General features: G+C 46.8%; 1 protein-coding gene across 2 annotated transcripts in view; it reads right to left on the reverse strand.

Moving 5' to 3' along the window:
• Window positions 1-12,387: 12,387 nt before the first annotated feature.
• Window positions 12,388-19,110, reverse strand: part of zer1 (zyg-11 related, cell cycle regulator) — a 33,330-nt gene continuing 26,607 nt past the window's right edge. For both annotated transcript variants that reach the window (XM_067969957.1, XM_067969958.1), the window contains exon 16: window positions 12,388-17,730. In XM_067969957.1, the coding sequence (XP_067826058.1) occupies window positions 17,673-17,730 (58 nt within the window). In that variant the 3' untranslated portion in view covers window positions 12,388-17,672. The remainder of the gene's footprint in view (window positions 17,731-19,110) is intronic.

Raw genomic sequence — 19,110 nt, forward strand, 5'->3', positions numbered from 1 at the left:
ACGGCAATTGATACTAGCTCGATTGCTAAATTTAAATCTGAGATAGATAGCTTTTTGGCAACCAAAGGTATTAAGGGATATGGGCCAAAGGCAGGTATATGGAGTTAGATCACAGATCAGCCATGATCTTATCAAATGGCGGAGCAGGCACGAGGGGCTGAATGGCCTACTCCTGTTCCTATATATCCAGTTCCTTTTCAAAAGTTACGACTAAATCTGCTTCCACCACCTTTTCAGGCAGTGCATTCCAGATCATCATAACTTGCTGCTTAAATAAATTTCTCCTCATCTCCCGCTCTGGTTCTTTTGCCAATTGTGTCCTCTGGTTACTGACCCTCCCGCCAGTGGAAACAGTAATACAATCTGGGGCTGTTATCACAGCAACAGTGAAGAGTAGGTAGCCTTCGGTCATTTATTATTGGGTTAATCAGACAGAGAGAAAGGACTTGCATTTATACAGAGCTTTTCATAACCTCAGGATGTCCCAAAGCGCTTTACAGCCAATGAAGTACTTTTGAAGTGTAGTCACTGTAGTAAGGTAGGGAAATGCGACAGCCAATTTGCTTCCACCACCCTTTCAGGCAATGCATTCTAGATCATAATAACTTGCTGCATAATAAATTGTCTTAAAGCTGTGTCCTCTGGTTACCCACCCTCCCGCCAGTGGAAACAGTAATACAATCTGGGGCTGTATCACAGCAACAGTGAAGCGTAAGTAGCCTTCGGTCATTTATTATTGGGTTGATCAGAGAGAAAGAAAGGACTTGCATTTATATAGCACCTTTCACAACCTCAGGATGTCCCTGACACATGTGCACAGCAAGCTCCCACAAACAACAATGAGATAAATGACCAGATATTCTGTTTTTAGCCATTTTGGTTGAGGTATAAATATCGGCCAGGACACCGGGGAGAACTCGCCAGCTCTTCTTCGAAATAGTGCCAGGGTATCTTTTACATCTACCTGAGAGGACAGATGGGGGCCTTGTTTTAACGTCTCATCCGAAAGACGGCACCTCCAACAGTGCAGCACTCCCACAATACTGCACCGGGAGTGTCAGCCTAGATTTTGTGCTCAAGTCTCGAGTATGACTTGAACCCATGACTTTCTGACTAGGAGGCGAGAGTGCTACCGCTGAGCCACAGCCAATAAAATCAACAAATGACCATTAGTGATAGCTGTAATAGGATGGAGGAGCCCTTGTTGTCAACACATACTGTACGGAGAATGGGAGTGCAGTACAATGCTGGAACCATTGAGTTTGGTGGTAAATGGAGACACTTGTGTTTAGAACAATGAGTGTGGGAAACTAGGAATGTTGAACATTGGGACGCACTAGTAGGAATGTGTCGCCTTGAATTTCCCCCGTCTTCTTCCCATATCCAGATCACGGATGGTGAGGGGTTCGAGGCTGTCAGGCTGTTTGTTACCAGGCACACGACATCTCAGACGCAGCATCGCTGTTTCGCCGGGTTCTCACTGGGGACCATCCCACCTCCGACCGCGTGTCGTCCATGTACGTGGACTTTGGCCAGCGGCTGTAGCGCTTGCTGGATTGTTTATTATTCCAAATCCGGGGCTTTGTGTTCATCTGAAATATAACAATTTTTAAAAAAATACACACACAAACATGGTATTCCTGAGAGGCCTTTGAAAGCAAAGCAGTCTCTGCAACCTACAAAAGACTTACATCATACACATGCATACATTATACACACATCATATATACATTATACACAGCACACATATACAGATGCACACATACATCATATATACAGCATACACATATATACATTATACAGATGCACATGTTATACTTATATATATTAGATGTACATCACACATATTATACGTGCATTTTTTTTTTATTCGTTCATGGGATGTGGGCGTCGCTGGCGAGGCCAGCATTTATTGCCCATCCCTAATTGCCCTTGAGAAGGTGGTGGTGAGCCGCCTTCTTGAACCGCTGCAGTCCATGTGGTGAAGGTTCTCCCACAGTGTTGTTAGGAAGGGAGTTCCAGGATTTTGGCCCAGCGACGATGAAGGAACGGCGATATATTTCCATGTCGGGATGGTGTGTGACTTGGAGGGGAACGTGCAGGTGGTGGTGTTCCCACATGCCTGCTGCTCTTGTCCTTCTAGGTGGTAGAGGTCGCGGGTTTGGGAGGTGCTGTCGAAGAAGCCTTGGCGAGTTGCTGCAGTGCATCCTGTGGATGGTACACACTGCAGCCACTGTGCGCCGGTGGTGAAGGGAGTGAATGTTTAGGGTGGTGGATGGGGTGCCAATCAAGCGGGCTGCACTCATCCAGGCAAGTGGAGAGTATTCCATCACACTCCTGACTTGTGCTTTGTAGATGGTGGAAAGGTTTTGGGGAGTCAGGAGGTGAGTCACTCGCCGCAGAATACCCAGCCTCTGACATGCTTTTGTAACCACAGTATTTATATGGTTGGTCCAGTTAAGTTTCTGGTCAATGGTGACCCCCAGGATGTTGATGGTGGGGGATTCGGCGATAGTAATGCCATTGAATGTCAATGGGAGGTGGTTAGATTCTCTCTTGTTGGAGATGGTCATTGCCTGGCACTTGTCTGGCGCGAATGTTACTTGCCACTTATGAGCCTAAGCCTGGATGTTGTCCAGGTATTGCTGCATGCAGGCTCGGACTGCTTCATTATTTGAGGGGTTGCGAATGGAACGGAACACTGTGCAATCATCAGCGAACATCCCCCTTTCTGACTTTATGATGGAGGGAAGGTCATTGATGAAGCAGCTGAAGATGGTTGGGCCTAGGACACTGCCCCGAGGAACTCCTGCAGCAATGTCCTGGGGCTGAGATGATTGGCCTTCAACAACCATTACCATCTTCCTTTGTGCTAGGTATGACTCCAGCCACTGGAGAGATTTCCCCCTGATTCCCATTGACTTCAATTTTACTAGGGCTCCTTGGTGCCACACTTGGTCAAATGCTGCCTTGATGGTCAAGGGCAGTCACTCTCACCTCAGCTCTGGAATTCAACTCTTTTGTCCATGTTTGGACCAAGGCTGTAATGAGGTCTAGAGCCAAGTGGTCCTGGTGGAACTCAAACTGAGCATCGGTGAGCAGGTTATTGGTGAGTAAGTGCTGCTTGATAGCACTGTTGATGGCACCTTCCATCACTTTGCTGATCATTGAGTGTCGACTGATGGGGCGGTAATTGGCCGGATTCGATTTGTCCTGCTTTTTGTGGACAGGACACACCTGGGCAATTTTCCACGTTGTTGGGTAGATGCCAGTGTTGCAGCTGTACTGGAACAGCGTGGCTAGAGGCGCAGCTAGTTCTGGAGCACAAGTCTTCAGCACTACAGCCGGGATGTTGTCGGGGCCCATAGCCTTTGCTGTATCCAGTGCACTCAGCCGTTTCTTGATATCACGTGGAGTGAATCGAATTGGCTGAAGACTGGCATCTGTGATGGTGGGGATATCGGGAGGAGGCTGAGATGGATCATCCACTCGGCACTTCTGGCTGAAGATGGTTGCAAACGCTTCAGCCTTGTCTTTTGCACTCACGTGCTGGACTCCGCCATCATTGAGAATGGGGATGTTTACAGAGCCTCCTCCCATTAGTTGTTTAACTGTCCACCACCATTCACGACTGGATTTGGCAGGACTGCAGAGCTTTGATCTGATCCGTTGGTTGTGGAATCGCTTAGCTCTGTCTATAGCATGTTGCTTCCGCTGTTTCGCATGCATGTGGTCCTGAGTTGTAGCTTCACCAGGTTGGCACCTCATCTTTAGGTACACGTGGTGCTGCTCCTGGCATGCTCTTCTACACTCCTTATTGAACCAGGGTTGATCCCTTGGCTTGTTGGTAATGGTAGTGTGAGGAATATGCCGGGCCATGAGGTTATAGATTGTGCTGGAAAACGATTCTGCTGCTGCTGATGGCCCACAGTGCCTCATGGATGCACACATTATAGATACACCATACATGCATCATTTATACATTATATGCATGCGCACATTATACATACACTGTATACATATTTACCCTTTGGATTTTGGATAATATATTCTGATTGGTGGCGCTCACCCACAAATACTGAAGGTGTGTGGATTACTTTTCTGGCTGCTCGACGTTATTGTGTTAACTCAGGCTAATCCTCGCCTGAAAATGGTGCACGATTTACACACTGAAATCTCGAATGTGGCACAAGTGTGTTAAACATCTGTATGTGAACCTTGCTGATTGGAATTCCTACCCTTATAGAGATATCTGGGGGTTCTATAAACCAGGGGACACAAGAGGTGTACCCAAGAATCACAACGCTGTAATAGAAAATCCAATGCATACAGCTTACCGTAGATTTGTACAATCTGGGGGTGGGGAGAGGGGGCAACTTGTGCCTTAGTGGATCTGACCTTTCACACTGGATTTCTAACAGTAAGTTGCAGTGTGTCGTGTAGACAACTCATAAAAACTCAGCGATCTTATCTGTCGAGTAGCCGAGCCATGGAGACCAGCAAGGTCTTAGGTTTTCAAATCCCTCTATGGCCTCGCCCCCTCCCTATCTCTGTAACCTCATCCAGCCCTACAACCCTCCATGTTCTCTGCGCTCCTCCGGTTCTGGTTTCTCGCGCATCCCTGATTTCCTTCGCCCCACCATTGGCGGCCGTGCCTTCAGCTGCTTGGACCCTAAGCTCTGGAATTCCCTCCCTAAACCTCCCCACCTCTCTCTCCTCCTTTGAGACACTCCTTAAAACTTACCTCTTTGATCAAGCTTTTGGTCACCTGTCCTAAGTTTAGAAGAGTGAGAGGTGATCTCATTGAAACATATAAAATTCTTACAGGGCTCGACAGATTAGATGCAAGGAGGATGTTTCCCATGGCTGGGGAATCTAGAACCAGGGGTCACAGTCTCAGAATAAGGGATAGGCCATTTAGGATTGAGGTGAGGAGAAATTTCTTCACTCAGAGGGTGGTGAATCTTTGGAATTCTCTACCCCAGAGGGCTGTGGAGGCTCAGTCATTGAGTACATTCAAAACAGAGATCGGTAGATTTCTAGATATTAAAGGCATCAAGGGATATGGGGATGGTGCAGGAAAATGGCGTTGAGGTAGAAGATCAGGCATGATCTTGTTGAATGGTGGAGCAGGCTCGAGGGGCCGGATTACCTACTCCTGCTCCAATTTCTTATGTTCTAATATCTCCTGATGTGACTTGGTACCAGATTTTGTTTGATAATTGCTCCTGTGAAGCGCGTTATAGAAGTTACAACATGGAGACATGTCCATGTCGCCCAGTTTATACCACTAAGCTAGTCCCAATTGCCTGCACTTGGCCCATATCCCTCTATACCCATCTTACCCATGTAACTGTCCAAATGCTTTTTAAAAGACAAAATTGTACCCGCCTCTACTACTGCCTCTGGCAGCTCGTTCCAGACACTCACCACCCTTTGACTGAAAAAATTGCCCCTCTGGACCCTTTTGTATCTCTCCCCTCTCACCTTAAATCTATGTCCCCTCGTTATAGACTCCCCTACCTTTGGGAAAAGATTTTGACTATCTACCTTATCTATGCCCCTCATTATTTTATAGACTTCTATAAGATCACCCCTTAACCTCCTACTCTCCAGGGAAAAAAGTCCCAGTCTATCTAACCTCTCCCTATAAGTCAAACATTGGGACTATACACTATATAAATACAAGGTGCTACAGGTTTGGACTTCCCGATCTGTGCTGAGTTAGCCGGTGTTAAGGGGGGCCACAACAGTGGGGGGAATATAATATTTTTAAAATTTGTACTGCGACTACAAACGATCGTAGCTCTCGCTCACCTGCACAAACACGGCCGTGTTCATCTGAAGCGTCTCCATTCGCTCGTTCATTCTCACCAGCCAGTCCCCGTGGTCCATAATGGACAGCTTCAGATCATCGTTGGAGTCCTGGATAAAATCGAAGCCAACCTCGCTGCTGGGGGACAGAGCCTGGATACCAAGAACACACAGCACAACGTTTTCAAACATACCGAAATGACGGGCAGGAAAGACCAGCAGGTCCATCAAGCCTGCCTCAGACTCATGAAGGCTAGAGTATCATGACCAGACACTTCCTTCTTCTTCCCACCTCTACCCCCCACCACCGCCCCCCCCCCCCCCAAATTAACGCTCTACTCCCTGCCCAGTAAGGATTCAAAGGCACAAACTCATGCTCTTGTACCCCACTGAAGGTGTGAAATGGGAATCAGCCCATCCCACAGAAATACATTTCTAAACACAGGATTGTAGCAAACTGCAAGCTAAACAATTAAACATGAAAATAAAAGGGCGCGTTACCTCGGCGATGGAAAGTCGCAAGTGCTCCAACTTGTCAATTTGAGCCCTCAGGCGATCCTCCAGATCCTTCATCAGAGCCAAGTTTTCGTCGACCTTCAGACTTTCTCTCAGTGACATCGCGACGACCTGCAAGACAGGCAACTTGGATTCAGCTGGGGAACAAAGCAAACAAATTAAATTTTATTTTACATACTTCAGAAGCACACAAGCGACAGGTGTTGGAATAGCTATGCTTATAGGCACAGAACCTCACGGCACAGAAGGAGGCCATTCGGCCCATCGTGCCTGTTCTGGCTCTTTGAAAGAGCTATCCAATTAGTCCCATTCCCCTGCTCTTTCCCCATAGCCTTGCACATTTCTCCTTTTTAAGTATTTATCCAATTCCCTTTTGAAAATTACTATTGAATTTGCTTCCACCACCCTTTCAGGCAATATATTCCAGATCATACCAACTCGCTGCATAAAGGAATTTCTCATCTCTCCCCGGTTCTTTTGCCAATTACCTTAAATCTGTGTCCTCTGGATACTGACCCTCCTGCCAGTGGAAACCGTTTCTCCTAAAAACTCTTATCAAAACCCCTTCATAATTTTGAACACCTCTATTAAATCTTCCCTTAACCATCTCTGCTTCTCTCGTCTCTCCACGTAACTGAAGTCCCTTATCCCTGGTACCATTCTAGTAAATCTCCTTTGCACCCTCTCCAAGGCCTTGGAGCACATATTCCAGGCTGACACTCTGGTGCAGTACTGAGGGGAGTGCAGCATTGTCAGAAGTGCCACCCTTCAAGCCGGGATCCCGTCTGTCTGTTCCACTGGCTGAGGTGGATGTCCTATGGTGCCATTCGAAGAGAGGAGTCCTGACCTGCATTCCTCCCTCAACCAACGCCACCTAAAAAAGTTGGCCATTCACCTCATTGCTCTTTGTGGGATACGGGGATAATTATTGCCCGTGTTTACCTACATAACAATAGTCACTGCACTTCAAACTCATAACTTATTTTGTGAAGCACTTTGAGACATTTTAACACGGTACGGTTGCTGTATAAATGTGAGTATTTATTGCCTGTGTAATTTAATGAAATTCTCATCCTTGTGTTCAGATCCCTCCATGGCCTCACCCCTCCCTACCTCTGTAGCCTCCTCCAGCCCTACAACCCTCCGAGATCTCTGCGCACCTCCAATTCTGACCTCTTGTGCATCCCCCACATTCCCTTCGCCCCAGCAATGTCGGCCGTGCCTTTAGCTGCCTTGGCCCCTAAGCTCTGAAACTCCCTCCCTAAACCTCTCTGCCTTTCCAGGTCGCTGGGTCTCGGGCTTGGGGCTGAAGCTTTAGTCGATTTTCTGGAGAGTTGAGCCCCAGGAACCTGAGCAAAAAAAAAAAAATTCTGCCACTTTACAAAAACTTTGACCCAGCTTTTCCCATTTGTTTCTCAGACAGAAAACTTCAATGGCTCCAGGTAAATAAATATGTTACCCTAACCACACTCACCTGGAGGGGTTTTATTTCCTCTGATGGAGAGGAGTGGTGGGAGCGGAGGTTAAAATGGCCTTCTGCTTCTCTCTTAAGTTGTTCTGCAGCCTTTTGTACAAGTTGAGTCTTCTGGGGGAATGTGAAGAATTCATCCTTAGTTCGGTGTTAGAGAAAAGATGGACTGGATTCCACTGAAACAGATTCAAATGAGGCTGCAGTTTGGTTGATGAAAGAAAAGACTTGCATTTATATAGCGCCTTTCACAGCCTCAGGACGTCCCACAGCCGGTGAAATACTTTTGAAGTGTAGTCACTGTTGTAATGTAGGAAACAGAGCAGCCGATTTGTGGACAGCAAGGTCCCACAAACAGCAATGTGTTAATGTCCAGATAGTCTGTTTTAGTGATGTTGCTTGAGGGATAAATATTAGCCAGGACACCGGGGAGAACTCCCCTGCTCTGACCCTGACCCTGAGATGAGCTTCCGACCACACATCCTCTCCATTACCAAGACCGCCTACTTCCACCTCCGTAACATTGCCCATCTCTGCCCCTGCCTCAGCTCATCTGCTACTGAAACCCTCAACCAGGCCTTTGTTACCTCCAGCCTGAACTATTCCAATGATCTCCTGGCTGGCCTCCCATCTTCCACCCTCCATAAACTTGATCTCATCCAAAATTCTGCTGCCTGTATCCTAACTCGCACCAAGTCCCATTCTCCCATCACCCCTGTGCTCGCTGACCTACATTGGCTCCCACTTGATCTTAAAATTCTCATCCTTGTTTTCAAATCCCTCCATGGCCTCGCCCCTCCCATCTCTGTAACTTCCTCCAGCCGTACAACCTTCCGAGATCTCTGCGCTCCTCCAATTCTTGCCTCTTGCGCATCCCTGATTTTAATCATTGACGGCCGTGCCTTCAGCTGCCTAGGCCCTAAGCTCTGGAATTCCTTCCCTAAACCTCTCTACCTCTCTCTCCTCCTTCAAGACGCTCCTCAAAACCTACCTCTTTGACCAAGCTTTTTGTCAACTGTCCTAATATCTCCTTATATGGCTCGGTGTGAAATTTTGTTTGATAACGCTCCTGTGAAGCGCCTTCGGACGTTTTACTATATTAAAGGCGCTATATAAATGCAAGCTGTTGTTGCTCTTCTCCGAATAGTGCCATGGGATCTTTTATGTCCACCTGGTTTAAGACAGCACCTCCGACAGTGCAGCATTCCCTTAGTACTGCACTGAGAGTGTCAGTAGAATGAACTAAACAGCGTGTGGACACTGATTGTGATACTGAGGTGCAGCAGCTTGTTAAAAATGCTGAAGAGGATTGTCCCAACTTAACTGATGCAGTAGTTAAATGTATTTAAATGTTCATAGAATCATAGAATGGTTACAGCACAGGAGGCCATTTGGCCCGTTGAGTCTGTGCTCACTGCAAGAGCAATCCAGCTAGTCCCACTCCCCCACCCTTCACCCGTAGAACTGCAAATTTTTTTCTTTCAAGTATCCAAATCCCTTTTGAAAGCCATGATTGAATCTACCTCCACCACCCTTTCAGGCACTGCATTCCAGATCATAACCACTCGCTGCGTAGAAAAGCTTTTCCACATGTCGCCTTTGGTTCTTTTGCCAATCATCTTAAATCTGTGTCCTCTGGTTCTCGACCCTTCCGCCAATGGGAACAGTTTCTCTGCTTCTAGACCCCTCGTGATTTTGAACACCTCTATCAAATCTCCTGTCAACCTTCTATGCTCTAAGGAGAACAACCTGAGCTTCTCCAGTCTATCCATGTGACTGAAGTCCCCCATCCCTGAAATCATTCTAGTAAATCTTTTCTGGACCCTCTCTAAGGCCTTCACATCCTTCCCATAGTGCGGTGCCCAGAATTGGACACAATACTCCAGATGTGGCTGAACCAGTGTTTTATAATGGTTCAACATAACCTCCTTGCTTTTGTACTTATGCCTCTATTTATAAAGCCCAAGATCCCTTATTTTTTTTTAACTGCTTACTCAACCTGCCCTGCCACCTTCAATGATCTGTACGCATACACCCCCAGGTCTTTCTGTTCCTGCACCCCCTTTAGAATTGTAGCCTTTAGTTTATATTGCCTCCCCTCATCCTCGTTCTTCCTACCAAAATGTATCACTTCGCACTTCTCTGCATTAAATTTCATCTGCCACGTGTCTGCCCATTCCACCAACCTGTCTATGTCCTCTTGAAGTCTATCACTATCCTCCTCACTGTTTACTACACTTCCAAGTTTTGTGTCATCTTCAAATTTTGACATTGTGCCCTGTACACCAAAGTCCAAGTCATTAATATATATATCAAGAAAAGCAGTGGTCCGAGTACTGACCCCTGGAGAACACAATTGTATACCTTCCTCCAGTCCGAAAAACAACCGTTCACCATTACTGTCTGTTTCCTGTTACTTAGCCAATTTCATATCCATGCTGCCACCACCCCTTTTATTCCATGGGCTTCAACTTTGATGACAAACCTATTATGTGGCACTTTATCAAATGCCTTTTGAAGTCCATATACACCACATCAACCGTATTGCCCTCATCAACCCTCTCTGTTACCTCCTCAAAAAAATAATCAGGTTAGTTAAACACGATTTGGCTTTAACAAATTCGTGCTGGCTTTCCTTAATTAATCCACACTTGTCCAAATGACTGTTAATCTTGTCCCAGATTATTGTTTCTAAAAGCTTCCCCACCACCTGTGGTTGCTGGATTTATCCTTACACCCTTTTTTGAACAAGGGTGTAACATTTGCAATTCTCCAGTCCTCTGGCACCCCCGCCCCCCGCATCTAAGGATGATTGGAAGATTATGGTCAGTACCTCTGCAATTTCCACCCTTACTTCCCTCAGCAACCTAGGATGTGTCCCATCCAGACCTGGTGAATTATCTACTTTAAGTACAGCCAGCCATTCTAGTACCTCTTTATCAATTTTTAGCCAATCCAGTATCTCAACTACCTCCTCTTTTACTGTGACTTTGGCAGCATCTTCTTTCTTGGTAAAGATAGACGCAAAGTACTCATTTAGTACCTCAGCCATGCCCTCTGTTTCCATGATAAGGTCTCCATTTTGGTCCCTAATCGGCCCCACCCCTCCTCTTACTACCCGTTTACTATGGTCTGATTGCATGAAAATATAGCTTGGCTTAAAATAAACCTGACACATTTCTCACCAAACAGAGGGTCCTCTAGCCATTTAAATACAAATAAAATATTTTATTAGAATTGTGCCACTTTAACTTTCCTCCTTTTGTTTTTAACCAGTTTTCCACAGTGGATGCTTTGGGATGTGATGAATGAAAGAACTTCACATGCAATGCATCACTTTGGCCGGGAATTTCCTGCGAGCTGCTCCCCACTCTGCTGGAAACCTCGCTTACCGAGGAAATTCCCAGTCTTCAAATACGGCGGCTGGAATGTAAACAAATGTGCAGCTGTTCTGTACCAGCAAGGTCCCACAAATGAGATGAAAACAAGACTGTTGCCATCCTTGGCGTCCTATGTGAAGACTGCCTACTTCCACCGCCGTAATATTGCCTGTCTCCACTCCTGCCCCAGCCCATTTGCTGCCGAGGCCTCATCCATGCTTTTGTTACCTCCAGACTCAACTATTCCAATGCTCTCCTGGCCAGCCTCCCACCTTGCACCCTCTTGCACATCCCCGATTTTAATCGCCCCACCATTGGCGGCCGTGCCTTCAGCTGCCTAGGCCGTAAGTTCTAGAATTCCCTCCCTAAAGATGCTCCTTAAAACCTATCGCTTTGACCGAGCTTTTGGTCACCTGTCCTAATATCTCCTCTTTGGCTCGGTGTCAAATTTTGTTTGATAACGCTCCTGTGAAGCACCTTGGGACATTTTACTACGTTAAAGGCGCTATATAAATGCAAGTTGTTGTAGAATGGCCAGTCGGTTCTTGGTGCAGTTGGTTGAAGGAGGCAGGACACCGGGACTATGAAGCGACTTTTGCTGCAATCTCGGTGATTCTCATTGTCTAATTATTTTACCCCCTTCTTGGTTAAACAACCAAACTCTGATTGAGGACACTGGGGGGGGGGGGGCAGTTAATGGGCAGACCCCCAGCCTACACCAACGAAAGAAAGAACTTTCACTATCTCAAGGAAAGCGCTTTACAGCCAATGAAGTACTTTTGAAGTGTAGTCACTGTTGTAATGTAGGAAACGCAGCAGCCAATTTGCGCACAGCAAGGTCCCACAAAAAGCAACTGAATGAATGAATGACTGAACTGTTTCTGCTGGTGTTGGCTGAGGGATAAATATTGGCCAGAACACCGGCTGGGGGGGGATCTCTCCTGCTCTTCTTCAAATAGTGGGCATGGGATCTTTTTATGTTCGCCTGAACAGGCAGATGGGATCTCGGTTAATGTTTAATTCAGAAGACGGCACCTCCGACAATGCAGCACTTCCTCAGTACTGCACTGGGAGTGTTAGCCTGGATTATGTGCTCAAGTCTCTGGAGTGGGACTTCAACCCACGACCTTCTGACACAGAGGCGAGAGTGCTGCCCACTGAGCCACGGCTCGATGCCCATACACAGCTCAAACACCACACAGACACAGGTAAAGTTCCAACATCCCTTTAACAATGTAAAACTACAAAGATTTTCTTTTCAGATCATACAACAAATAGCAACAAGTAAAAATTCACTGAATGGCTTTCAAAACTGAAGTCTAATTCTGTTTTGTCTCTTTTTTTAGTGTATGTCTGACGCATGCGTGCATTTGTATTGGTATGTGCGTGCAAGGGTACTTTTACATGGCGAGCGGGAGGGGCTATTTGAACTCAGCCTTGATTGAGCTCAGTGTCTGTACAGTAAAAACAGCCATCCCGCCCCTTCATTCAAGTTTCACGTGCACTTTCGAAAAAAAAAATAAACACAATCAAACTGAAACAAAAAAAAAAATCAAGAATAGACATGTAGTAAAAGTGATACAACAGCCAGGTAACTGAGGGCAGCCTGAAGGTATATTGCAAAGTGGATTGATGCTCCTCACAGTAACTAGACACAATGCATCGGCCAACGTCAATGGACTCATTCCACCAACAATGCGCGCTTGTCAAGCAGGCGGTCAAACTGGAGACCCCCTCTCCCAAAACTGGGAACATGCAGCAGACTGGAATCAATATCTGAAAAGAGAGACTTTAACAATTCCAGGTGTGGACACTCCTGGTCCGATCGGGGTTCTTGTAAACCCGCCTCCTCTCTATCAGGATCTCCAACGCAGGTCCAAGGGTTTCCTGCTTTGATTTCAGATTTCCAGCATTCGTACCACGCTGAGGCAGCCTTGCTTTCCTGGGCCTGGCCAATGCCAAGTCTCAGTTCACTGCTCATTGTATAACCTGTGATAAGTCCCTCTCTCTCATCAGGGCACTCACTGAGTTCAGGGGCAAGTGACAGACCGGACTGTAAGACTGAGGCTTGTGGGCGCTGCCTTCCTTTACAACCACTCGATGTCTCTACCAAGCTTTATTTACACCTGACAATGTCCTCTCCAGTTTTTATATAAATTGAGGGCAGCAGCATCAGGTGACAGTGGAAGGGCAGAAGCTGAAAAACAGACTCCATTTCAAAGCGAGGTCAGTGAGTTTGTGCCTTCACCCAGCTGCCCTTTCGCTTTCCATTCAAACCCGAGGGCGATTTATTTAAACCAATATAGTTCCTTTGGTGCAGGTTTAGAAACCGGGATGGGGTGGGTGTTGAGGTGGGGATGGGATGGGAGGGGAGGAAATGGGTGGGGTGAGGATTGTGAGGTGGGGAGGGGAGGGGTGGGATGGGGTGAGGACGGGAGGCCTGGGAATAGATTACATACAGGGTCCGAGAGTGACCTGTGCAGTGGAGGCTTAACTTAGAAAATAAACTAAAATGGGGAGAAGAGGGTGAACAGAAGTCACTCTCTGAAACAGGGTTCCATCCCGTGTGTCGCAGGGGTGAGTTATACAACCTCAGACAAAAAAAATAATCAAGAGGGACCTCCTGTGGTTTTATTTCTGCCAGAACCCAGACAATCCCCCCCACCCCCACTAACTGTCTCAGATTCAGTTCTTTTAACCGGACAGTCTGTCCTAGCATGAAGAGAAGTGATGAGGATTTCCCCGCTGGATGAGCTGTACAGACTGAAAGGAAGGCGACAGGTTCAATCTCTATTCTGTAGTAAGTTAGCCCTGTCTCCACTTCCCAGCATTCAGGGTGAGCTGGGATCTGACCCCGATGCTGGGCTCCGCTGCGGGGATCCTGCCTCAGTTTTGCCCCCCATGTGGTGATAAATGTTCCCCTGGGAGTTGTTTGGGCCATTTTTGTTTTTGACCTACTTCTTTCTTTTGATGTTAAGGGTCAGATTTTTTTTTTGTTGCTCGATTAACGTTGAAGGATTGGCCTGCCATTGTCCTTTTTGCAGCTAGTTTGGGAGGCCCCAATACTGTGGGAACTGCTCCGGGGGAAGGGGGGGGGGCGGGGGGCATCACCTTAGTTGGAAGGGTCTCTGCAGCTCTTGCCGAGTCTGAAAGCCAGAAATAAAACTACTCGAGAGAGTAGAGACAGAGAGAGAAAACAACTGACAAAAACTTTGGCAAAACGTCACAGAACCCGCGGCTGGCTCGCACTCTCTCGCGGTGCTTACTCTTCCCCATGGAACTGGCTTGTGATGTAGCGGACCGATGCAGATTAAAGGGGGTCAGTTTGATGGAATCGGTGAGGAGGGAGAGTGCGAGGGTCCGGGGGTGGGGGGTGGTAAATTGTGTCGCCGTCAGGCATCCCTGCGATTCGTGGAGCCGCACATCTCACCTTACTCGGGAAGAAAAAAGTAAAAAGGGCCACAGCTCAAACATGTGCTGACACTGTCCTTCCGTTTCTATCTCCATTTAATGCAATCGAGATGTAAATACATATAGACACAGGACTGGAGATTCCCACGATTTGTAGTCTTGACATCCTTTCCTCTATAATTTAGATGCATAAAAACATTACACATGCCATAAAGTACTTACACCTGGATGGCTTTAGAATGAAACCTATCCTTTCGTAGTTCACCCCTTCAGCAGCTCAGGAATGTCTCGGTTTGAGCACTTCCTGGTAGCTCCTTGATGACCCAGTGGGTTACGGCACCAGTGTACTGTTCAGCTACGAGGACCAGGAGGTCCCAAGTTCAGTGCCTGGTTTGTGCTAAGTTAGTTGATTTTAGCCAGGGTACTACAATTGGTCTCAGTGCCTCTGGGGAGGGGAGGTGGAGGAGAGGGGAGGATAGGAGAGGAGTAGAGAGGAGAGGGGAGGGGAGGGGAGCAAGGAGGGAGATGAGCCATGGTCCCTGCACATAATCACTAAAAAAAAAACTTGTGCAGGGAGACTGGGTGAGGACACAATTGGACTTGGTTGTGTGGCCCTGCTGACACTAAGTATCTAGGTTTGAGGATGAAGGTTGGCCCCTGGGTAGGGATGGGCTACCATGGGACTGAGATGTCCGTGTATCTTTCCTCCAGCAAGAGTCAAAGCCTTGAGGAGAGGAGAAGGAGACGCAGCATTTCCAAACTATGGAATTCAGCCCCTCTGCCTCCCACCAGCCTTGTGTTCCTACTGCCTGCTGTACAGCCCCCATTCCCACTGACTGAAGTGCAGAGGCAAAGGAATACCCTGACCGTGTGCACTCTGATCCATTTTATTTTCATGTCACGTCTTTCGCTGTTAAGAAAGAACTTGCATTTATATAGTGCCTTTCACGACCTCAGGATATCCCAAAGCACTTCACAGCCAATAAAGTAGAAAATGTTGTTTGCTGGGAGTAGAAGCAGAACCCCAGGGGAAGTCCCGAGGGTGGGAGCAGTGGGCAGCTTTTCTAGTGCAACAGGGGTTTGATAGGGTTTGCCCTGGTTGGACTCCCTCCCCAATTCACCCTACCCCCAGGCCTCCGACTCGGCCTAGGGCCGGCACCACATTATCAGGGATGTATCCTGTTGGCACGAAGGCCGGTCTGGAAATGGCCCAATGGATTATTTATTGTGGCAAACGAAAGTTGAATAGGATTCACCCCCCACTGCCCCCAGGCCAATGTCACTCCTGTCATTAATGGGCTGTTAGGGGATTCTCCATTAACGTGAGGTGCGGCTGATGAATTCCAACCTACAGCAGACTCCACCACTGGGACATCGGTTTCCCCTTATTCTAACGGCTGTAACCAGGAGCTTCCTGCCATTACTAGCCTAGTAACAAAACAACATTCAGACTGCAGCACAACAGCAGTCTAGCTGTTCCATGTTGCAGTGTGTTTGCAACAGGTAATCTCGAGATACACTGCACAGAAACAGAGCAAGCCTTAGAAAAGAAACTACCAGGTCACTCAGTTAAACAAAGAAGAGTCAGTCCAGTGAATAGGTGGTGAATATTGATAGAGCAGAACAAATACTGAACCTGCTGTGATGCTGATATCTGACTGATAAGGACATGTACCAGTAGGGGGAGCACTGGCTCCACACCTCTACTGGTCAATTGCACCTCTGCTAGTCCGGAAGTGTGTAAAACCCGGAAGCTGTGGCTCCATGGAATGTGTAAAGTGCAATTGCAACGGCTCCACGGTGTGAGTTGGAGAGCAACAGTAACACAGCAGTGGGACCTGTGCCGGCAAGTGAAACAAACACAAGTGGTACTGAGATTGGACCTACCTGCGTGTTCTAGAATTTGAGAACAGGCTTTCAATATATCACTGACTGAGCAAATTGGATCAAGAAGATAGTGAAAAGACTGTGGGGGGAGGGAAACTGAGGTGGTGGGGGGAGGTCGGGGAGAGCAGGTGACGAACAAAAAGCACAAAGAGTTAAAAACAAACATCTCCTGACAATAGATCAATCAGCTAAGTATCCAGAGAATGTAGCATTCTTCAGTAACGCACATGTCTAAACCAACTCATTGATGATTACTTACACACCAGTGCAACAGCCAGCATACTGATCGCGCACCCATAGGAGTCAGTTTAACTATCTGCCTGGGCAGCACTTCAGTTGAATTACTCAGCTCTTTTGAGGGTGTGCCAATGTATTATTTTCGCAATCAAATATATTGAATTAATATTGCAGATCAATTTAGAGCTGGTGTGCATTCAGCACGATGTCAGTCTATAATCAACGCAGAACATCACCAATCCTATTCAAGGAATCAGACACATACTGTACATCGAGCTGCCCTACAGACCTAGCCCAACATGCTGGGCTTATTATTGCATCACCAGCAGCAGATTGAGAACTGAACAACCAACCCCCAGCGCATGTACAGTAACGGGTGCCTCAACAATAAATCATTTATTAATTATTCCATTTGTTTTTCTCTTAAAAGTTTATAACCGTTGACATTTGACTAACTGGCGCAGCCCGAGAGGTTTCACAATCAAAATGTTTCAAGACAAATCATGGAAGCACAATTTACAGAGAGACAGAAAGAAAGAAAGGATATATAGAGATAGAGAGAGACGGAATAACAGAACGAGAAAGACGGTGAGAATGCCATAGAAAGCAGGAGAGGGAGAGAAAAAGAAAATGAGAATGAGAAAGCAAGGAGAGTGAAAGTAAGACAGAGGTTAAAGAAAGTAAAAAGAGGGATAGAGGGAAAAAAAGCAGGAGAGAGAGAGAGAGAGAGAAAATGCTAATTCCTCATTCAATAAAAATGATATGAATTAACATTTTCTTGTGCAACACCAAATGTTTCCCCTGCGTGTCATCTCACACAGTGTGTCACGCACAGAGGTTCCTCCCTATGATGCATCTGATGCATTGTTGTGTAGCAGGACAGAAGGTTCCTCAGTATTTACACAGATGCCACACACGACAGGAAGTAGTGAGGGTTGGTGACTGCTTGTTCTCAGCCTTTATCTGGAGGTGTCCATCCGCTCCTCTTTAAAGTTCTCGCAGAAACTGATAACCTGGCTGTTGGGTGAAGAAATAAAAGAGTGAGAAGCAGCTTAAAATGGATTAGTAAACAGCCTCAAATGTACATTAGGAACATAGGAACAGGAGGAGGCCATTCAGCCCCTCAAGCCTGACCCACCATTCAATGAGATCATGGCTGATCTGTATCCTAACTCCATCCACCCGCCTTGGCTCCATATCCCTTAATACCCCTGGCTAGCAAAAATTCATAGATCTCAGATTTAAAATTATTAATTGAGTTTGTGCGAGAGTTCCACACTTCTACCACCCTTTGCGTGAAGAAATGTTTCCTAACTTCTCTCCTGAATGACCTGGCTCTGATTTTAAGGTTATGTCCCCTAGTCTTAGACTCTCCCACCAGCGGAAAAAGTTTCTCTCTATCTACCCAATCAATTCCTTTCAAAATCCTAAAAACTTCAATCGAATCACCCGTTAACCTTCCATATTCCAGGGAATACAAGCCTAGTTTATGTAATTTCTCCTCATAATCTAACCCTTGGAGCCCTGGTAACATTCTGGTGAATCTGCAATGAACTCTTTCCAAGGAGCTTTTCACCATTTACAAAATACTCGGATTGATCCAAAATGGATGACCTCACACTTACTTGCGTTGAAATTCATCTGCCACGGTTTTTTTTTATTCGTTCATGGGATGTGGGCGTCGCTGGCGAGGCCGGCATTTATTGCCCATCCCTAATTGCCCTTGAGAAGGTGGTGGTGAGCCGCCTTCTTGAACCGCTGCAGTCCGTGTGGTGACGGTTCTCCCACAGTGCTGTTAGAAAGGGAGTTCCAGGATTTTGACCCAGCGACGATGAAGGAACGGCGATATATTTCCAAGTGGGGATGGTGTGTGACTTGGAGGGGAACGTGCAGGTGGTGTTGTTCCCATGTGCCTGCTGCTCTTGTCCTTCTAGGTGGTAGAGGTCACGGGTTTGGGAGGTGCTGTCGAAGAAGCCTTGGCGAGTTGCTGCAGTGCATCCTGCGGATGGTACACACTGCAGCAACAGTGTGCCAGTGGTGAAGGGAGTGAATGTTTAGGGTGGTGGATGGGGTGCCAATCAAGCGGGCTGCTTTATCTTGGATGGTGTCGAGCTTCTTGAGAGTTGTTGGAGCTGCACTCATCCAAGCAAGTGGACAGTATTCCATCACACTCCCGACTTTTGTTTTATAAAAGGCTGAATAATATTTGGGGAGTGATTTGGAATGTTTCTGTTCATCAAACAGATTTCCCCCCCCACTTATTGTAAGCAGAGTCAGCATTAAACACTCCCAGGTCAGTACAACACAGAGGGGACACACATCGCTCTGTCCCAACCTCAGAAGAGCTCCCTCTGCTGCATTAAGTGACATTTCCATTTCTCTCACCAGTTATCTAGT

Source organism: Heptranchias perlo, chromosome 31 (genome assembly GCF_035084215.1).
Source record: "Heptranchias perlo isolate sHepPer1 chromosome 31, sHepPer1.hap1, whole genome shotgun sequence".
Classification (NCBI taxonomy): Eukaryota; Metazoa; Chordata; class Chondrichthyes; order Hexanchiformes; family Hexanchidae; genus Heptranchias; species Heptranchias perlo.